Source organism: Cataglyphis hispanica, chromosome 4 (assembly GCF_021464435.1).
Source record: "Cataglyphis hispanica isolate Lineage 1 chromosome 4, ULB_Chis1_1.0, whole genome shotgun sequence".
In the NCBI taxonomy this organism is placed as follows: domain Eukaryota; kingdom Metazoa; phylum Arthropoda; class Insecta; order Hymenoptera; family Formicidae; genus Cataglyphis; species Cataglyphis hispanica.
In genome coordinates, this window is record NC_065957.1 from 12,357,519 (window position 1) to 12,380,223 (window position 22,705).

General features: G+C 30.8%; 2 protein-coding genes and 1 long non-coding RNA gene across 7 annotated transcripts in view; 1 reads left to right on the forward strand and 2 right to left on the reverse strand.

Annotated features, from left to right (window-relative positions):
- LOC126848736 (uncharacterized) overlaps positions 1-21,025 on the reverse strand; it is a 91,696-nt gene extending 70,671 nt beyond the window's left edge. The window contains exon 1 of one of the 2 annotated variants that reach the window (XR_007687304.1): positions 21,015-21,025. This is a non-coding gene — a long non-coding RNA (uncharacterized LOC126848736). Of the gene's footprint in view, positions 1-20,941; positions 20,953-21,014 lie in introns of those variants that run through there. The other variant, XR_007687303.1, reaches the window with a different exon arrangement.
- Positions 1,493-7,970, forward strand: LOC126848732 (leucine-rich repeat-containing protein 45-like). Of its 3 annotated transcripts, none has more exons than XM_050589849.1 (6): positions 1,493-1,579; positions 2,285-2,650; positions 3,081-3,942; positions 4,636-4,961; positions 5,340-5,744; positions 7,317-7,969. In XM_050589849.1, the coding sequence occupies exons 2-6, from the start codon at positions 2,400-2,402 to the stop codon at positions 7,399-7,401; spliced, it is 1,929 nt and encodes a 642-aa protein (XP_050445806.1). In that variant the 5' UTR covers positions 1,493-1,579; positions 2,285-2,399; the 3' UTR covers positions 7,402-7,969. The 3 variants fall into 3 exon arrangements, with proteins under 3 accessions (XP_050445806.1, XP_050445807.1, XP_050445804.1); XM_050589850.1 differs by lacking the exon at positions 1,493-1,579 and adding an exon at positions 1,640-1,723; XM_050589847.1 differs by lacking the exon at positions 1,493-1,579 and adding an exon at positions 1,739-1,991 and having other exon boundaries at positions 7,317-7,970.
- LOC126848733 (uncharacterized) lies at positions 9,103-20,526 on the reverse strand. 2 transcript variants are annotated; one of them, XM_050589851.1, is made up of 3 exons: positions 19,415-19,532; positions 19,080-19,234; positions 9,103-11,461 (listed from the first exon to the last, which is right to left on the reverse strand). In XM_050589851.1, the coding sequence occupies exon 3, from the start codon at positions 11,442-11,444 to the stop codon at positions 9,369-9,371; it is 2,076 nt and encodes a 691-aa protein (XP_050445808.1). In that variant the 5' UTR covers positions 11,445-11,461; positions 19,080-19,234; positions 19,415-19,532; the 3' UTR covers positions 9,103-9,368. The 2 variants fall into 2 exon arrangements, with proteins under 2 accessions (XP_050445808.1, XP_050445809.1); XM_050589852.1 differs by lacking the exons at positions 19,080-19,234; positions 19,415-19,532 and adding an exon at positions 20,487-20,526.
- Positions 21,026-22,705: the final 1,680 nt, after the last annotated feature.

Below are 22,705 nucleotides of genomic sequence, written 5' to 3' on the forward strand. Positions count from 1 at the left end.
CTTATATTGCTAGTCAAAGCTCAACGCGGGCGAGAACATTACGGTACAGACGTATATCAACCTCTTTCTCCCATAATTCGTGTACCTTAACACTACAATGCGCATGCGCTGATTTATGTAGAGAATATACAGGGTGTCTCAGAACTGGCGGAAAAGTTTTTAATGACAGATTCTTCATGAAAATCTAAACCAAAAAGCTCTTTACAAAAAAGTGATCCAATGAATAGAATATATATATATATATATATATATATATATATATATACATATATGTATATATACATGTATGTATATGTACATATATATACTAGTAATTTAAATTTTTTTTTATTTAAATAAATATCTCTTGAACTTGTTATATTTTATATCATTATCGTTAAATTACACATGATATCCTATTCTCGTCAAATAATAGACTGCACATATTTATAAATATATGTATATAATAACTTTTTTGTTTTGTGTATGAATAAATAAAAGCCTGTAGATATTCAAATCTCGGTTACACATACATTTTATTTAAATCTTGCCAAGTCAAAAATATATCCTTTTGATTTTAAATTTTAAAAATATAAAAAATGAATAATTTAAATTGAATTGTTACGAGGCATCATTGCACTATAATTTATATTTCTTGACGGATGCCAAGCTTCAGAAGATTGCAAACGCTGATCATCTAACATCATACAAATCAGCACGACTCATCGACGTGCGCCCGGCTAAAGATCAGCAATGTTCGGCCAAACTTTATTCAATAATAATTTTTTTATTAAGAGTTATACAAAAAAATGGTAAAGGACTTTTCTACTTGGTTTAATCCGCTCTACTTGTACATTACGAGTGGGGCAATTATTATCAGACACCCTGTATATAAATTTCATGCATCACAGGCTACGCTTCGCAATTCACTGCTAGTACTAAAATCTACATCTTTATGTCACGTACACTATAGATTTTCAGTATTGGTAGTGAATTACGGAACGCAGCCATTGTATGATTGGCAGTTGCGGATTGACCAATCAACCGGCCAATCAAGCTGCTTTGCTCTAATTGGTCAATCTGCAACTGTCAACTGTAACTCCAATCGTACCCGAGCTCGCAATTCGTAGTGTACGCCCGAGTTCATAATATGTATAATAAGCTTTAAATCGTAAGAAATTAGCCAGTATCCGATTATTCTTTTCACATTTAACTGTGAATGGTTAATTTCTTACGGCTTAAAGCGGGGAGCACACACTTTTGCATAAGCGCATAACTATAAGCATAAGGAAATTGATTGGTTCATTTTCTTATGCATACATTTGTGGACCAATCAATTTCTTTATGTTTATGGTTATGCGCTTATGCAAAAGTGTGTGCTCTCCGCTTAAAGCTTACTATATCTATTATGGACCCGGACTAATACGGCCTTCAAGGTTGCGTTCCATTTCATGCATAGAGCGCATAGATCGCTTCGAAATCTATAATATATGTCACGTGAACTATAGATTTTCAAGCGATCTATGCGCTCAATGCGTGAAACGGAACGCATCCAGAGCGATTAAACCTGCTACATTTGAAAACGCCTTAATGTTTTAAGGTTAAAAATATTTTCTATTCTTTTTCATTAAACCTAACTTGCGTATTAATTAAATATGACGTGAAAAGAAACATATAAATTTTTCTTGTCAAGAAATTTATATTTATGCCATCTCATGAATAATAATTATATAAAATAATAAATGTAAGGATAAATATTTAACAAGTATATGAATGAGAGTTTATGTTTTTACATAAATTGTTTGTTAATACACCGCATAAATATAGGAATCTTTGAGAGCATATTGGAACATTTTCGTAATTGACACGATTTTTATATTAGAATTGGTCGATAAAAATAAAAGAGCGATAAATAAAAAAATGTTACAAGATTATGAATTTTTTGTTCGTTTGTGCGAGAAACGTGGAATTTTCTCGATTCCTGAAATTTTAGATGCGATCAAAGTTAGCAGGTATATTTACATATCTATACTTTTATATTTATACTTATATCTATTATTTTTTATTTTTGCGTGCAACTTTACCATAATAAGTTTTATCAACCAGTAATAAATTTTTTGATTTTACTATATTTTATTAAAGTAAAAAATTATTAGAAATTTCCAAATATGAAATATGCTCTATTATTTCTTGCTTATAATATTTAGGGAAAAAATACTTGCTCATCTAATTTTGGACATAATTGTAACAAGTAGTAGGAATTGTAGGAATTGTAGTAGGAATTTATACATCTCATCTTCCGCAGTATCACTGGGGAGTTACAATTGTCTTGCCTATCAATAATAATACCAGTTTGCGAGATTATAGCGCAGACATTAGTATCCAGCTCTAAGATCAAAACACTCGATATAAGTGACTGCATGTTGCTACCTAAGGGTCTTGACAGTATCTTGAATGCATTCTGCGAGGGCACTGCTGTGACAATTCTAAAATTGAAAGGCAATAATGTGAATGGGCCCTCCGTTGCCCAATTAGGGCGGGTTCTTGCATACAACAATACGCTCAAACAATTACATATAGAATGGAATAGTATAGGATCACACATAGATTCATTTGCTGCTTTCTGCGATGGTTTAACTAGAAATCACAATATTGAACAACTCGATCTTAGGTAATATTGATATATATTTGTTCTAATTATGTTTTTTTTCTATTTTTTGCATTCGAAATTATAGGTCTATATGATTTATATTATTTTAGAAAGAAGGTATAGTATATAAATTAAGCCCCATTAAAAATAAAGTTATCTGTTATCAATTGTAGAGAATTTATTGGAAAATATGCTTTGAGAAATTTGTTTTATTTATCAAACGATGATATTGCGATAAATTGTATATATACATACATACACCTCTCTTTCTCTCTCTCTGCTTTCTTATCTGTATATGTTCCTTCTATCTAATAATTCTATCTAATAAAGTATTTTTTATTTAAGAAATATATAAGAAATATTTATAATATTTAAGAAATATATAAGCCAAGCATAGAACTAATAAAGTAAAGAATAAAAAACGACAATCATTGATGTTGATCTCATGCAGATACAATCAAATATCATCACACTGTGCTGAGCATCTCTGTAAAATGATACATCGGAACAAGGTTTTGAAAAGCATTGACTTGTCCTGGAATATATTAGGCTTGCAAGGCGGACACCTGCTATTAAAAGCAATATGTGAGAACAAATTTATTACCAATCTTGTTCTATATGGAAACTGCATACCCGAGGACATCACATTCGCAATTGAAAAACAGCTACGAGAAAATCGTCATAGATATTCCATCACCGAAATCGCTTTATCTGTCGATGCAAAATTCATGCATTTTCCGATGGGAACAATGGGAAAGGACTTTATAATGTCAACATCAAGCGATCTTGAAACTGCTCATTCAGAGCAAAAGCAACTAATGCTGCATCAAAAAGAAAAAGTCAAGCCTGAGATTTTACAAGCATCTGCAGATCTGGAGATTAACGAACGAATTAATCCTTCAGAAATAAACTCGAAAATAAATACAGAATTGGAAGACAATAACAACAATTCGAATATACGCGTAAATATTTCCTCAAGAAATCACGATAACAGGACAATCGAGACAGATGCCAAGATTGCCGATCTCGGTAAAATGCTACAGGAACGTACCGCAATAATCGATTTGTTGAATGGTGAGCTCATGATAAAAATCGCAGAGGTGAATGATATGCGGGCACAGCTAAGCTTGTTGCAGACTGAGATTAATCAATTGCAGGAGGAGAAGGAGAAATTTGATTTGGATAAAGCAAAGGAAATTGCCGAATTACGGAAGATTCATAATGAAGCGGAGAAAAACTGGCAAAAGAGTTATGAGAATTTGAAGAACGATTATAATGAATGTTCGCAATACAAGAAAGGAACAAATTCTAAGGTAAATTGATAAAATTCATGATTTTTTTTTTTAAATTGTTTTTGAGTTTCAACCGGCTTCGAACGAAAGATTTCTACAAAATATTGCAATTGAAAAATGTGATTAAAATATTTTTTATTGACACGGTTTCATCGAAAAATTAATAGAAATGATCTCTAAATATTGGACTCGATCTAAAACGATTTTATATTAATCGCACATACAAGATAGCCTTCATGCAATTTGCGTAATGTACATAAATTTTTCTTTTTTTTTTATATAATAGTTTTTAATATTAAATTATCAAATTAGATGACTTGCATGGTAATAATCCTCGAGATAATTTTTTCTGTTAACTTTCTCAAAAGGTAATATACATGAATAGTCAATGGCAGACTTATAACTCTAGAAACCTTAAAATATAATAAAACATTAAAAGTCTTTATGGCTCTTTATTATTTGTTATATTAATTAATTATTAATAATCTATTAAATCTTAACAATCTATTAAATCAAATTTAATTGAAGTATTTACAAAACAGATTTAAGAGATTGTAAAGTACTTGAGCGCGAGCTTAAACATGTTTCTGAACTAGCTGGAAAACGAAATTTAAATTAGCTCTTTCATAACGCTGAAAAAAGTTTGCAATATTCGATTGTTGGAGAAACTGCACAAAAGTTTATTTTTTAATCTTATTTTTTTATATCTGACAGATTCGACAGTATGAAAGAGAAATTCACAAAAGCATGTTGAAGATTGGCTTACAAAGGGATAAACTCGTGTCTATTATGAAAGCGTATGAAGATTTGTTATCGAGGAATAAGATTGAGATGCATTGTCTGAGAAAAGCATCCAAAAAGCGTGATAATAAACATAGAGTCGAACTCAATATTCTAAAAAACACACTAAAAGAGATTACGCAAGCTTTCAAAATTTGCCAGACCAAATTACATAAAAGTATAGGAGAATCGCACGATTTATGCGAAAAACAAGGGCTTTTAAAGATTAAATTAGACGACGCAGAACAAAAAATACTCAGGTTGCTCGATAATATAATTTTTATTTTGTTTTATATCTCTTAAACATATAAAAATATAAAAAGAGTTTTTAAACTAGAGAATTCGTTAGTATACGGAAAGCATTATAATTTTCACGCATCTCCCGCGACTGTTCAAATTCAGTTTTTATAATTTTTATACAATTAGAACTATTAGTTACTAAAATAATTACTTTATTGACTACTTTTTGTGATGCTTATAAAATGCACATTATATAAAATATATACTTTTTTTACGAGATTTGACAATCTTTGTTAGACAAACAGCACTGAGATGCGTTAATGTGATGAGTAGCAAACATATTACAAGTTCTATTTCTCTTTCCTGAAATTTTTACTTTAAATACTTTTTTTGCACAGGTATGCAAAACTGGAAAAAAGTTATCAGAAGATAAAAGAGGAGAAGAACACATTAGAGAAAAAATTGGCTGATTCCCAAAGAATTGTGTCTTTCTTGCAGCGCCAAGTAGCAAGTTTTCAGAGCGAGCTGATCGAATCTCAAAGACGTTACAATTTGCTTAAAAATGAGCTTGATCAGGAAAAACGGATAAGCAAGACGTTAAAACAAGAACTTTCCGAAGAAAGAGCAAGATTAAAAGATCAAAATCTTCAAATGGGAAAGATGAATCAACAGATCACTGCACTGAATATGCAATTGAACGAAGTTCAAATTATTCATACTGAATTACTCTGTGATCGCGATAGAGAAAAAAAACAGCTCCAAGACATTATTTCCAGCAAGGAACGCAATCTCTCGGAGTTACGGTAAACTTTCTAATTTAACTTTAACTCTAAAGTAGATGGAAGTAAAGCATATTTACCATTGAGACAAGACATATGTACCCGAGAATGAAAAAATTAATTTTATACATACTAGGGTAGATCAAATATAAACGAGACTTTTTCAAAAATTATTTATTCGATTAATAGACATGAAATCTAACAAAAATTATTTTTCTACAGCATTAATTAATTTTCACATATTTTTGCCATCACATTGACAGGTTTTTTTACCCCTGCTTCATAAAAAATAGCAGGACGAGTACAAAGTCAATTGCGCACGAAGTTTTTCATCTCATCGTCGTTGGAACACTTTTCTTCTATTAAAGCTTTTTTAAGAGATTCAAACAAATCCATTATATGTGAGAATGCACATAAAAAATGAATCCCTTTGCTGCATGGCGATCTAAAAATCTCTGAGAGATCTGCGGCTCTTACGGCCTTCTAATTTGCATTTAAATTAATAAATTTGAGGCAACCCATCGTACAGTGATTTTTCGAAATCATAATTTATTCTCAATGTTTGCACACTTTCGTATGCCATTATGCTAATTTCTACTAATTTCACGATACATTATTTGTCGATCGTCTTCAATAAAATCGGGAATTTGTTGAATATTCTCAGGCGTAATGTTTTTGGTCGACGCGCATAAGTTAAATTTGCAATTTCTTCTCAACCTTTACAAAAAAACTTATGTTATTTGCATATTCGAGACATCGATAATGTGTTCTTATCAAATTGTACGCGTAATCCGCACAAAATTTTAGCTAGTTTAATATGTTCGTTAAAAATTTATTAATTATGCCTTGTGCAATCGAGAGAGGGACTTCCTATTCATTCATTGTACTTACTATTGAACAAACAATTGTAGACGCATAGTTTAGAGTGGGTCGAGACATGTCTATCAACAATTTACTATTGTTACAATAACAAAGGTATAGGGTCCTTAAAGTATTCTGCTCCTATTCAAAAAGTCTCGTTCATATTTGATCGACCTACATATATATATAAAATTCAATTTTTATATTTGTTTGGCTTTTATAAATATCTATGATGCAATTTGTTTGACAGAAAATTTATTTTTATATAACAGTTTAGAGAGAATTCTTTCTTGTGTGTTCTTTAATACATGCTCTTGCAATTAAAGTCTTTCTTTCATATATACATGTATGATGTATGTATGTGTGTAAATCTTTATACACATGCACATACCGAAAACTTAAAGAAAAATTTAATCTTCTCTATTTTATCATCTGATTCTATATAAATTGTAATGACAAGGATAAATCAATTATTAGACTTTCATTGTCTTACATGACAAAAACTCATGTAAATCATTATTTGAAAATAAATTAATTAAAGTTTAAAATATTAAATTAACATAATATTAAATTTTTTCAATATACAAATGTGAAAGAATTTTTAACAAATTTTCATATTTTGAAGAATAATACACTTGAGTGTTCTGATATTAAAAAATAATTTTTTTCTGAATGCCAAAGGTTAAATAAATTTAATTACATATTTATTATTATATTGTATTATCTTTTTTTCAGCGTCGAGGAAGTTCAAAGAGCTGGACAACTTTATGCAGCTTTTAGCAAATATCTGAGTTCCATAAATCCAAATCCAATTTTGTGATTCTTTTGAAGCATTAATATATTATTTATTTTTATAAAGATGAATGATATAACAATATATAATATCATCTATAAATCGTACATAGACAAATTTTACGTTTTTGGCAATTTTTGGTTTAAGTATATCGATACATCTGATACATTGGTACATTATAATTAATAGTAATATTAATAGAAAGAATAATAATAAGAAATGTGTATATTTAATAATAAGAAACATATTAATATATAATTATGATGATTTACATAATAATAAATACCCAGAGATTGTTACAGGTTACCACAGATATTATTATGTTCGTTTTATTTCTGTTTCGTGAAATCTTTCAATCCGCATTACATTATTCCGCTGAATGGATTTACATCTTCTGTAAGATTTGCTGATTGTTTAACATAAGAAAACCCCTTTGGCTTTTAAACTGTCAATATTTATTTATTATTATAAATTATGTCAATTGAAAAAAATTTGAAACAATTTAAATAATGTTTTGCACAGAATAATAGTTCAGTGAAATTTTAAAATTTTAAAAATATCAATAAAAATTTTATAATTATAAATTATTTTATAATTATATATTTTTTTTCTGAATTGATAAAATATTTTGTCTAAATTATATATATGTACATAATTTACTAAGGAATGAACAAATAGTATTTCCTAATAATATTTATAAATATATATAATATTATAAACATATACATATAGAATATAGAACAATTAGGTTGCATTATTCTCGATCGTGAGATCATTAATACAATAAAAAATACTCATAATTTTCAATTTTCTTTAAATAAATGACTAAAATTTAAAAAAATGAAGTCTGTTACTCAATCGATATCATATATTATTAAAGAAAAAATAGAATTTTTTCTTTGATTATAATTTTTACGAAATGTTGTTTAGACAAATTTCATAATGCTCATTGTGGATGCTTAACATCCTCTGGATATCCTCCGGATTTGGTGCATTGTTAGGGTAATTAGGATATATAAATGATACCCTTACATTTCGTAGGATATAAAAATGTTTAGACTATGTATTAAAAATTGAAGATTGGAATTTGACTAATCAGAGCAAAAATAAATAAAATGTCTTTGTCCTGATTGATAAAATTTCAATCTTCGATCTCAATCTTCAATGCGCAATGCGCATTTAATATGGACTTTACTCATATTCTCGCTACATATTCGGTGCTAAATATAACAACTTGATGTTAATTTATATCACATATAATTTATATATTTATATAATAATTTATAGCAATATATATAATTTATATAATAATAGCAATGAAGAAATTAAAACTGAAAACAAGATTACTAAAAAATCTATGAATGAATCTATTTACACACATTTAATTTCCTCTTATTCTTTTTGAAACTTTTTTATTTCAGATTTATCTCTTTCAAATTTGATTTTCCTGCAATGGATTATTTTATCTTCTTCTTGCGCTGTTTTTCTATTATCACACATTTGATATGTGAAAAAGTGAGTAAGAAACTACATAGTATATATTATCAGTTTATACATATGCCATTAGAATAAATGAAACAATAAGTGAAACAAAGTTTTGAAGTGTTTCTTGATCATCATAGAACAAAAAAAAGATCAGCTCGTAATTTTGTAGTTTATCATAAAGAGAACATTTCATTTTTCAAGGAAAAAAATACATTAGCAAAATTGAAGGATTAGAAATCAACATTATGTATTAATAATAACATGAGTAATTTTATTGTATAACAAATTGAATATTCATTTACATTCGCGCAAACTGAAATTCATTTCACTATCGCGCAATCTTCATTTGTGATCGATACAATTGAAGGCATCGTAGATCGTCTATTAAAAAACAAACTGTTGTAGAATAGATATAGAATAGATATAGATATAGAAAAATAAATTTTTATTTATAGATATCGGAAGTGAAAGAGGCGCATCGGTCTTGCATAATTGTGATATATGCACATTTAAAGGGTGTATGGATACTCTGCGAGGTAATTTCTTATCAAGAGTGGCAGATGTTCGGTGGGCAGTTTATTTCTATTCACGACGAGTCTGGCCAAATGTGACAACGATTTGACTTCTTTAATCAGAGGCTTGGTTAAATAGATCTGACTATATAGTTCCCCGCTATAATCAACCCACACTTCTCTGCGATCCATCCTTTTCGAATATTCGACGTAGTGTTCCAACATTGTAATAGGGCAATCGAAAGTCGGAATCGCCAACGCCAGTCCTGGTTCAGCGTCGAATTGAAAATGTTTAAGAAAATAGCACACCCTGACGGAAGTAGGTCCTCTGGCCGTCTGCACGGATATTGCAAAGATATATCTACTGTCCGAGCTGTCTCTCATTAGCCATCGACCTACGGATGTATTTTTTAAAAGATTCTCACTTTGCTTCCAACTAATGTTCTCATGGTACCAGCCGCACGTTTGCAACAGTCTTTTTATCTTGTGTAATTTTCCGTTTTTGTTGAACAACTTTGTATCTAGTCTCCAGGGACTCGACATCACACAAGGATGAGGCACCGAAATAGTCGGCGCTCTCTCTTTTCGCTCGTTGTTGTTACAACCATTATTGTTTCCAGTCGTGATAATCCGATTCTCTGTCGCGCAGTACAAGTTGTCTGATCTGTCTTTCACGGTAACACTTTTGCTGAAATTATTCGGAAGTTCTACTGTCTCAGAGTTAGCAAATTGAGCATTGAAGCAATGGGTTGACTGGAAGACGGCGGGCTCGCGGGCGATTGTCGGTACGTTTATGAAACTGTCGTTATTATTGATGTAACTCTTAGAAGATACTAGAAGATCAGCAAGGTAACAAGACGCCGTCGTCGAATGAATGGCGATCTCTTTCTCCTTTTTCTCTTCCTTTTCCTTCTTTTGTTTCTCCTCTTTCGTCCCTTCGTTCTGCTCTTGTTTATTTCTAGAAAATGGTTTCGTCGTCACGATTTGGCTACATGGCATTGCCGTCGCCGTAATGTCTATTTGGCAGTCACTTAAGTTCACAGGTAGCTGCATGTTGGCGTTTACTCGGATCTGCATGCCATTACCAACAGGCTCGAATAGCAATGAATCGCAATCGTCGGATGTATCAGTCAATTTTTTATGACACTGACAAATATTCTGCTGAATTGTACCGTTGCAGTCGCAGCAATCATTTGTTTTGGTCAATATTTTTCGCTGCCTTGATTCGGTGCTCATTGTTTCGTTATTTTCCCTTGTCGTTCTGGATGAAAGTGGGATTCTCCTATTCTCAGGCAATTCTAAATAGCCGCTTTGCGATGTGACAAGTGTTTGATGAGCAAAATTCTCCACGTATTTAAACATTACTAGCCGCTCGTCCTCATTGGAAAAATGTTTCTTCTGCATGAGACAACTGCCACCAGCCAATTTCCGCTGTATATCGATGGGTGAGGTTTGCACTAGAATTCCAGCTTCCGTGTTCTGAATTAAACAACCACCAGAGTGCATATTAGGTGATGTGTATATTGGGTGAAATGTGATGCTATCGTTGGTGGGATTGCATGTGGTCGTAACATATTTCATCGCCATTCCGTAGTTTTTCAACCCCGTAATAAAGGGATTTTGATTCGATTGATTGATCGGCGATGTTAAAGATGAATTCTGTTCTGTCTCTAATATTTGAGCATCGCAAGAAAGTTCCGTTGTCTCGGAGTCGGCAAATTGAATATTGGAGCAACGATGGGCTGACTGGAAAACGGTAGGCTCGTGAACGACTGTCGGTACGTTTATGAAACTACTATCATTGTTGATGTAATTATGTGATACTAGAAGATCAGCGACGAAACAGGTCGTTGTTGAATTAGGTTGTTGTACGGAGGTTTCTTTTTCTTTTTCCTCTTCTTTCTTCTCCTTTTGTTGTTTCTGTTTCTCCGTTTCTTTCCGGTTAATTCCTTCGCTGCGCTCCCAACAGTAATTCGGCGTTGAGAAGCGGCAATTCGGACATATTGGACATATCATTGTTGTTGGCGATTTTGGTATACTCGTGACTGAATTATCGCAATCGATATAACACATTTATGTACTGTTTCAATCTGAAATAACAAAACAAACAATAATTTAAGAAACAACAACTTATTATTCTATTCATGAACAACAATATTAATAAATTGCTCATTTGTGTGCATATCTCGCGCGATATTGCATGAAAACAATCTTAAATTAAATTTTTTGACAAGAATGTGATAAAAGATTTCTATTATAATTATATACATTGTAATGAAAGCTTTCGTGTTTATTTAGGTTCTATTTCATGCAAGATGTGTATGAATAACATACATTAAAAGTATGTCATAAAAGGATCATATTTGCGCGGGCACGTGCACGCGCGCTTACGTCCGTATGAATAAGTAAAGTCTCCGTAACTTTAATAATCTTTTACACTTTCATGAACACTTAATACTGCGTTCTTGTCATAATCAGAGATTTATATTATAATTTTTGTGTGAGCGGAAAAATGTGTACGTGGTAGCATGTCGAAATATATGCAGTCTCATCTTGCAAGTATCGGTTGGTCACTATCTTCAATTGTTAACTTTGTAATAAACAACGAACGACGACTAAAGTTGTTTGCAAGTTATTCAGAGCCGTGCCTTTGACAACATATCTCAAGGTCGGTTGAAATCAGTCGGCGATAATATCAAGATTTATTACTAAAGTAGTTTACAATAATCGATGCATCTTCAAATCTTTCGTATAATTTGAAAAAGCAAGTTTTATATTCAGTTGTATGATTTGAATTTGAGTATTTGAATTTTATAATAATTAAATTTCAGTTTTTTATCTATAAATTCTTAATTTAATTTATGAGGCAAAAAGAAAGTCTTCGGCACATTTCATAAATCTATTTTATCTAGTGGAAATTATAGTATGTGAGAAAAATTAATTTTTATATTACAATATTATTTATAATAAATTGTTATGTATATATAATAAAATGCTTATGTATATAATAACTTGATCTGGATTTGATTGAAAATGTTAGTAAAACGCATGAAATTTACATGAATGTACAGTTTTATTAATCGAATCGAACGCGCGTATTTGCTTAATTAGTCTATCTTTTCCATTCTGCTTTGATCTAGATCCGCAAATGCGTATGTCGCGAATATAAGAGTGCACGCATTTGCAAGTAAATACACGTTATTTTGTACATGTCGACGATTGTGTGTGTGTTTGAGAATGCGGTACAATGCGTTATTTATATATAACGCGGAATTCCATTATGGTTTGACCTACATACGACACATATGTATGTGGATACATATAGCGTGCAATAAACCTAGAAAGCATAGAACATAAGAGCGTTATCGTGTTCAATATTGAGCGTTTGTATCGCGATTTGTATCGAAGATTGAAAGTCCAATCGAAATTAGATGATAAGAGCCACGACTGAGATCAGAAATTAAAAATTACATATTTATTCTTTTGCTTATTTTAAATACGGCGGTTTCTCTTTTCAACATGTAAGAGTGCAAAGATTCTAAACGATACATACATATATTAGAAAGTATACAGCCGATTAGATCCAAATGCTTTCACTTTCTTCAATCGCGTTTGTTTTAAGTTTTATTTAAATTTCATTATCAGTACATTCTTCTAATCATCGGAATTATTTTGTTCAATCTTTACTTGATAAATTTAATCAAACACTATCACTAACGAGCAATATACGACGAAATAATATAAGAATCTTAAAAAATATAAATTTTTACTATAAGTATATATTATATATTTTTTTCTTTTCGTATACATAGTGTCTAATTTAAAAGTTTGGAGAATTTGCCTGTAAAAAAAGAATTACGTACTTCTATCTTTTAGTTTTTCATCGTTTTCTTTGAAGTACCTTTTAAGCATGGATACAAATATTTTCATAATTTTTTCCATGATTTCATGCATCGCTAAAAGTCTCAAAAGAGAGAGAGAGAGAGAGAGGGAGAGAGTTTTATATTAAATTATATTAAATATTTTTAATTTTATATTAAATTAAAATTTTTTTTTTTTTTTGGATAATAACTTTTATAATGATGTTAAAATTAAATGAATAAATTGCCTTAATATATCTATATTAAAGGATTATGCCATTTTTTCTTACAACTTGTGCAAAACTTTATTAAAAACTTCCTGTTGTATTTACAAGCAAGTATGTTTTTTTTTACTACGTTCCTGTTAGAATACATATTCTAGCTTGTTCTCGTGAATTCCGTGTGTCATTGATTTCAAAGTATTTATGGAGTCGCTCGAAGTCGTGCTTCCACGAAGCGGGGACTCGAGACTTCGAGTGGTCGAGTGTCGCAATACTAGAAGGCCAAGCATCCATCTAGAGACCTCTTTCTTTTCAGTATTCTCTTCGTGGCGCGTATACACGTATATACACGTAGTATACGTACACATTATGTTTTATTTTTCCACGGTTATTATTGTCCTCGACGCCTCCGAAAGTGAAATAGCGAGCATCTGGCGGTATAAGACACAAGTTTCCGCAAAGATAAAATGTTTATTTTCAAATAGAGAAAAAATCTGATAAAATATATTCTATGCTGATGCGTATAACTATAAAAGATTCCATATATGTGTGGGTGCCTTAACGTGCGTGTATGTGTATAAGTATGTGTGAAAGATAGAGATCTTTTTATCATACCCCATTTTACAATATAAATCGCATAAATTGGCTAAAAAAAAATCACAAACAAAATAAATATATAATCAGATTATAAAAACAGATATGATTACATATATGTTGCATAATATGGCGGAATATTAACTTGGAACTGTCTTTCTAAAATATATATTGTAAAATTGAAAAAGATAGCAAAACATAAAATAATAAAATATTTTTAATCACAAAACATAATATATAAAATATCTTGAAATATTTAAAATATAAAAATGACAATAGGAATAGTTGATTGCAAAATATTACTTTAGAGTTTTTATTTTTATTTCTTTTTAAAGCATTATTGAATGGAATATTATTTTATTTTTTAAATTGTAAATATTATTTGTTATCTTATTGTTAACCTTAGAATATCTTTAATGTATAATAATGTTAAAAATAACATTTCAGTCTTTCTCTCTCTCTCTCTCTCTCTCTTTATTTCCTCTAAATTTATGTATATGTTAGTTATATAAATATCAATAATACATGTTCTAAAAATTTGTTAAAATATTAAATATTTAGTAAAGGGCATGTCAAAATTAACCAAATTTTACTGTAAATCGACATATATTTTATCGAAAATGCATGTCCGAATTAAGTACAGGTTTAATAGAAGTATTTGTAAAAATGACAAAATCAGCTAAAGTGGACAAAAATTTATCTGGAAATTTGCGATCCCTGGAAAAGTACAATTTCTTAAAAAGAGGTCAAGCCGCTACTTGTGTTCGACTTCTTGGCAGCTATTACCAAGAAAAACGTAGTAGAAGGAGAAGGCAATTCGTTTCTTCACTTTTTTTCATTAGATCTTTCTTGGATCGTAGGAATGCAATAAAGAGAAAGGGAAAAAAAGATTCTTCTTTAACAAGTCAAACCTTGCAAAGCAAGTACAAAATTTCAAGGAATCTCGCGCCATTTCATTTTTCGAGAGTAAATGAGAGAAAGAGCAAACGAACACATAAATAAGAGAAAAGAAGAAAGATAAGAGATAGAAGAAAGAGAAAAATACAATGAGAGAAAGTGACAATGAGCAGAAACAGAAAATCTCAAATGTCCGTATAATTTTGATTATAATGTAAGATGCGGTCCTGCTTTTTTTCAGAGAGTTCGAATATAGACACATCGAGTGTCACGCATATTAAGCTAGTTAATATTTATATTCTCGAGATCGATATTTTTGAATTTATCGGTCTAGGTCTAGGTCTAGGCAGACAGTACGTTATGAACAAAGCGCATGAAAATTTCTGACTGCTGATTCTCAATATACTTTCTTTAATTAAATTGTGTAACTTAATTTTTCTATAATTATCTCTGTAAGTTTTTTTTTACTTAGCCTCCTTTATCCTATCTTTATGGAATTGAAACATTTTACAATAATCATGGAAGAGAAACGGGAGAAATTTATCATAAATTTATAACAATTGCGATAATCAAATGCTTATTGCTAATGCTTGCTTCGATCGAAAAATCGGATAATGTTGGGCGCATTTTTAGTCTTTTCACAAAAATAGTAAGAAATGTATTTAATTAAAATATTGTATAAAGAAAGAAGCTTTAAACTATTGTTGTAGAAAAAAAGTTGCTTCAATATACATTTTATCAAAAGATAGAAACACTACAATCTTTAAACTTTATAAAGAAATTAAAAATTAATGAAAAAGTTGCAACAGTCATAAAAAACTATAAGTATTCCAATTGATATGAGTGATGTTAAATAGGATAAATAATGAAAAAATGTGAAATAGTCAGTTATATATTTTGTTATTGCACGCGAGTAAAATCGTCTTTGCAGAACTCAATAAATGAATCGATTAAGATAAAGTTTCTATAATAGAAAGCAAATAATTTCATCAATAAACTGTTATCTGTAATTATACGCTTTCGCAATTCTCAATTATTATACGCAATTCTCGATTAATAGCCGATCTGATTATCGGGAACAACACGGCGGAAAGACATGAAACGCACTCCGCAAGTAAGGAATTCCACGAAGCGATCTTTCAACCGCATTATGTAGATTTTCCGAGATAAACGCCACGGACAGGACATAGCTTCGGAGAATCCGCCGACGCAATACGTTTAATCACTTGCGAATACAATATCATACATGACGTACAAATTATTTTATTTATTGTAAATGTCAAAATCAAATTTTGCATTATGAGTACGAATAAAAAATATTGTCTCTTTTACAAATTAAATACTTTAAATATATCTATATAAAGATAATCAAGTTATATATATATATATATATATATATATATATATGTATCACATTTATTTTACATAAAAAACTTTTACAAAAAATTTTAATTTTATTTAATATTATATACACACACATATATATATATATATATATATATATATATATATATATATACATATACATATAAACATATGAAATTATCTCAAAAACAATCAAGGCTTTGCAGCTATAGTTGAAGAAGTTGATCATGTGTCTATACATTATATTATAATGTCATCATACTAATTTTCAAAATTTGTAAGTATTTTTTTTATAAAACTTATTAAATTCAAGTAAAATGTATACTACAAGAAAAAAATATAGTTTTAAAAATTTCTTTAATTTTGTAAAAAAATGGACCACTCTGTATGTTATTAAACGATTTAAAAAAAAATGTATCATTCAATCATTATATATAGTGATGCGAGGATTTTAGCTACTAAAAAGCATTTGTTCTTTTCTGAATTTTTTGAATTCGCAGAAAAACATTTTTTGGTAGATGATAACGACAATCACGCTGCGTAGCGTGACGTCTACTTCGTGGAATAACATCTGAAAATTTTATTTGCGTTCTCCTAAACCGCCGCGCTTTTACGTCACTCTATTTTCACCGCCAGGTGAATACTTGTTCCAAGAATCGCTTACGTTTGTCAGATAAATTGCATAATGTCGATTCAATGATAATAAAATATATCGTGCACTTTAATTTCACCATCAATGATATACATTCAAAAATCAATGATATTGAGTTTAATTTCGAATGTAAACTTTTGCCTACAAAGCCAAAACAAAATAATTTTAACGTTAAAAATTAAGTAATTTTTCTTTATCTTTTTTATTTTTCCTGTTTTTTTTTTGCATAGCTCTTTTCTGATAACCGAAGTAAGGAAACAGTAACTTATTATAAATTTGTTAAATAATATTTCATCAAAAGTTGTTAAAAACCTTGTGTTAGAAGTATTCTAATGTATTGCAATTTTAATATTTTTAAAACTCTCGAAGAAAGGCTTATACGCCGATGATTTTGACCTTGACATATGTTGTCAAGAACATGACCCTGAATAACTTTTCCTTATAAATTAATCGGCGGTCTCTTATAGTTTTTGGGATATTTAATGTGAAAGTTTCATAGTTTTAATGTATTTTTTGTTATAAAATAAGGAAAAATGAAGTTTGTTTACGTTGTATTTGTGTAGAGTAAACATGAAAAAAGTGTTTGTTCATTTCCGAGGACGAAGCCCCTTGGATTTTTCCATTTTCCACGCGAAGCGAGGTTCAACCTATGTAGTATATGCGTGGAAACAGTATATTCCGCCTCCCCCCTGCGGGGGGCATCGCTATCAAAAAATTAGACACATAGGTTGTGCGTTGAACTTTGCTTTGCGTGGAAAGTGAAAGACCCAAGGAGTTATGTATCTGGAAATGTAAACAAACATTTTTTCCACGTCTGCTTTACACAAATGCAAATGTAAATAAACTTTATTTTTCCTTATTTCATAACAGAAAATGCATTAAAACTGTGAAACTTTGAAATCGCATATCTTGGAAACTATAAGACACCGCTGATTAAATTATAAGTAAAAGTTACTTAAGGTCATGTCCTTAAAAACGTGTATCAAAGTCAAAGTCATCGGCGTATAGGCTTTTCTTCGAGAGTTTTACCAGTATTTTTTTTTTTCTAGTTAACAAGACATTACGAGCAATTAAATAGTCATATAGAAGTTAATGTTCTTAGCATGCGAGTAGGACATACACTAGAACTATGAAATATAATTTTAAATCAATTAATTTTTGTTAAAATATATTTAATTTTAAATTTGTTTTACTAGAAATATGTCGATATCGAGTAAAAACTAATCTAACATTCAACTCGTAACTTCAAACGCATTACAGATATGAATATTATGCTTTATATTAATATAAGAAAAAATTAATCTTCAATATTATAACAATGTGATTAGATCTAAATTGTATTTTTTAATTCCTTTATAATCATGCGAAAGCAATAAAACTTTTTAACAAAAAAGAAAGAGATATGTTCTCTTAGGAAAAAAAAAAAAATATATATATATATATACGTGGCAAATAAAAATAAACTGGATTTTTCCAAGATTTTATTTGATCAAAATATTTTTAGCGCACACTAAGTCATTTTTCTACAGTTTCCATTAAAATCGAAGCATTTTTGCCACCGGATAGGCAGTTTATTTTATTCTCGTATAACAAAAAGTAATGGAACGTGTCCAAAGCTAATTGCGTATGGAAGAATTCGTGCGCAATTGACTTTGAACACGTTTCACTAGAGCATGCGTTGGAAATATTTCGATCAAATAAAGAATTTTTTGGAAAAAGTTTGATTTGCGCAATCGATTTCAGACACTTTGAAAAAAGTCCGATTTATATTTGACTCGTTCATATCTGTATGATAACGAAAGAAATTTTGTATAAATCGTCATACACACACACATATATATATATATATATATATATATATATATATATATATATATATATATGAATTATTAATCGTCATATATAAAAGTGCTCATTTATTATTTCTTTTATATATATAAATTTTAAAAATTTTAAAATAATTGGATGCAAAAATGTTTGACAATAAAGTAAAAAAAAGAAAAAAAAATATATATATATATTGTTAGGTTAGGCACGAATAAGATTCTGAATTATTCGATATTATTATTCCAATTTGTTTTACAAAAAAAAAATATATTGTTTTTAATTTTTATCTTACCAGAATATATATCTCGTTCGACTGTCATTCCTTGACAAATGTCCTATTTGACAAAGAACGTACATATGACAATATGGTATAGTTAAAATTCTTTCCTTTGGAATAGAGAACTTGGATCTACACACACAGCTATTCTTGCACTCGTTTACAATAAACTGTAATCATAAAATGACAAATTCTCGACGGAACTTAAACTTCAATTTGCATTTGCCTTTGAAGACGAAAGTATTTAGAAATTTGAAAAAAAAATTTACGGAAAATTTACGGAATATTTTTCGATCATATATGTGTCTATCCGATATGAATACAGTTCAATTATACGTATTTACTCGTACCGATCCATTAAAAAAGCTGCACTAAAATTATTATAAACTAATACACCCGACAGAAAATGCGACAAAGATTATTATCTTAACTTATACGATCAGTATAATGGCCGATGACTGACTAGTAGATATTTAATGGCAAGACCATCATAAACCATCCGCCTAAAACTATATAAGTATACATAGTAGCGACACTATCGGCTTCGACCAAAGAACTATATAGGAACGTGCACGACTCTGCTGATTGGCGGTAAGAAATATGGGACTGCGAGAGTTATCGCTTTACAGACCTGTTCTTGTCCATCTAGGCTGTTATTTATTGAAAGTTGAACAAGGATAGAGTACGCTCATAGCGTTAAAAGCGTGCTCCTCGAACTCAGCCCTAACCACGTAAACCACGTGATACTAAATTTACTATTTCTTTTTTTTTTACCTGTGAAAATTAAGTCATATATATTTATTATATTTATATATCGTATATATTCTGTTTTTTTTTTTTTTTAACAATTTCAACCATAGAAATGAATGGTTGTCGACATCAAAGATCGCGTGTGATTGTAAATGTTTTTAGTCATGGTAGTTTATAGTAAAAAAAAAGAGATAGCACAGAAAATACATATGTAATATCATTATATCGCTAGTCAAAGGTTATCGTTAGCGAAAACATTACGATGCACACGTATATCAACCTTTCGCTTCCACAATTCGTGTAGTTCATGCAATGCGTATACGCTGGCATATGTAGAGGCCGTATATGTAATACTATTGGGTCAACAAATTTTGCGCATGCGCATTGCGAGTATACAAATGTGGAAGAATAAGGTTAATATACATCTTTTTCTTTATATAACGATGTATTACTTTCGTTAAACAACGTTTTTCGTTAAATAACGACGTATTACATATGTTTTTCTTTATATAACAACGTATTACTTTCGATAAACGACGTTTTTCGTTAAATAACGACGTATTACATATGTTTTTCTTTATATAACAACGTATTACTTTCGATAAACGACGTTTTTCGTTAAATAACGACGTATTACATACGTTTTTCTTTATATAACGACGAATTACTTACTATTTTCGTTATATGACGACGTACTGCTTGCGTAAACACGTTTGTGACTGAGCTCGTGTTTAGTGTTACCGCCCGTGTTTAGTGGCCCCGCCGAGGGGCGGCGTTGTTTCAGGCGCTTACCCCCATCATACGGGGCTAATTCAAAATTATGTATGGATTTATTTTCTCTTTGGTGATAAACTTGAGACTCAGAGATGGCACTTAAAAAGTGATCAATTTTTTTATCTATCTTATATCTGCCTATATCTCATTAATTACATACATTTTTCGTTATATAACGACGTACTACTTTCGTTAAACGACGTTTTTCGTTAAATAACGACGCATTACATATGTGTTTCTTTATATAACGATGTATTACTTTCGTTAAACGACGTTTTTCGTTAAATAACGACGCATTACATATGTGTTTCATTATATAACGACGTACTTATATATTACTTGCTTTAAACGACGTTTCTCGCTTAAATACATATGTTATGCTTAGGTTTCTTTATGTTTAACGACGTATTACTTGCTTTAAACGACGTTTCTCGCTTAAATAGCTATGTTATGCTTAGGTTTCTTTATGTTTAACGACGTATTACTTAGGTTAAACGACGTTTCTCGCATAAATAGCTATGTTATGCTTAGGTTTCTTTATGTTTAACGACGTATTACTTAGGTTAAACGACGTTTCTCGCATAAATAGCTATGTTATGCTTAGGTTTCTTTATGTTTAACGACGTATTACTTAGGTTAAACGACGTTTCTCGATTAAATAGCTATGTATTACAAACGTTTCGATATGTTTAACGACGTATTACTTTCGTTAATAGACGATTTTCATTAAACAGCGATACATTATTTTCGTTAAACGACGTTATTCATTAAATAATGACGTATTACCAATGTTTGTAATTATATAAGGACGTATTATTTGCGATAAACTACGTATTTCGTTAAATAATTGCATCGTAATGCATACGTAAAAAAGTTTAGGTTGGGTTGGATTGAGGTGGGTTAGGTTAGGTTAGGTTAGGTTAGGTTAGGTTAGGTTAGGTTAGGTTAGGTTAGGTTAGGTTAGGTTAGGTTAGGTTAGGTTAGGTTAGGTTAGGTTAGAGTTAGGTTAGGTTGGGATTAGGGTTAGGTTAGGTTAGGTTAGGTTAGGTTAGGTTAGGTTAGGTTGGGATTAGGTTAGGTTGGGATTGGGATTAGGTTAGGTTAGGATTAGGTTAGGTTAGGTTAGGTTGGGATTGGGTTGGGGTTAGGTTAGGTTAGGTTAGGTTGGGTTGGGTTGGGATTAGGTTAGGTTAGGTTAGGTTAGGTTAGGTTAGGTTAGGTTAGGTTGGGATTGGGATTAGGTTAGGTTAGGTTGGGTTAGGTTGGGATTAGGTTAGGATTAGGTTAGGTTAGGTTGGGTTAGGTTGGGTTAGGATTAGGTTAGGTTGGGATTGGGTTAGGTTGGGTTAGGTTGGGATTGGGATTAGGTTGGGTTAGGTTAGGTTGGGATTAGGTTAGGTTAGGTTGGGATTAGGTTGGGTTAGGTTAGGTTGGGATTAGGTTGGGATTGGGATTAGGTTGGGATTGGGTTAGGTTAGGTTAGGTTAGGTTAGGTTGGGATTAGGTTAGGTTAGGTTGGGTTAGGTTGGGATTAGGTTGGGTTAGGTTAGGTTAGGTTGGGTTAGGTTGGGATTGGGTTAGGTTAGGATTGGGATTAGAGTTGGGATTGGGATTAGAGTTGGGTTAGGTTGGGATTGGGATTAGGTTAGGTTAGGATTAGGTTAGGTTAGGATTGGGTTAGGATTGGGATTAGGTTAGGTTAGGTTAGGTTAGGTTGGGATTGGGTTAGGTTAGGTTGGGATTAGAGTTGGGATTAGGTTAGGTTAGGTTAGGTTAGGTTGGGATTGGGATTAGGTTAGGTTAGGTTAGGATTGGGTTAGGTTAGGTTAGGTTGGGATTGGGTTAGGTTGGGATTAGGTTAGGTTAGGTTGGGATTAGGTTAGGTTGGGTTAGGTTAGGTTAGAGTTGGGATTAGGTTAGGTTAGGTTGGGATTGGGATTAGGTTAGGTTAGGTTGGGTTGGGATTAGGTTAGGTTAGGTTAGAGTTAGGTTGGGATTGGGATTAGGTTGGGATTAGGTTGGGTTAGGTTGGGATGGGTTAGGTTAGGATTGGGATTAGGTTAGGTTGGGATTGGGATTGGGATTAGGTTAGGTTAGGTTGGGATTGGGTTAGGTTA

Excerpts from the sequence above, each read along its gene's own strand:
- LOC126848732 (XM_050589847.1), top strand. The coding sequence starts at position 1,900 with ATGTTACAAGATTATGAATTTTTTGTTCGTTTGTGCGAGAAACGTGGA. Across the intron at positions 2,651-3,080 it reads ATTGAACAACTCGATCTTAG|ATACAATCAAATATCATCAC; the intron begins GTAATATTGATA and ends GATCTCATGCAG. Across the intron at positions 4,962-5,339 it reads GCAGAACAAAAAATACTCAG|GTATGCAAAACTGGAAAAAA; the intron begins GTTGCTCGATAA and ends TTTTTTGCACAG.
- LOC126848733 (XM_050589852.1), bottom strand. The coding sequence starts at position 11,444 with ATGTGTTATATCGATTGCGATAATTCAGTCACGAGTATACCAAAATCG.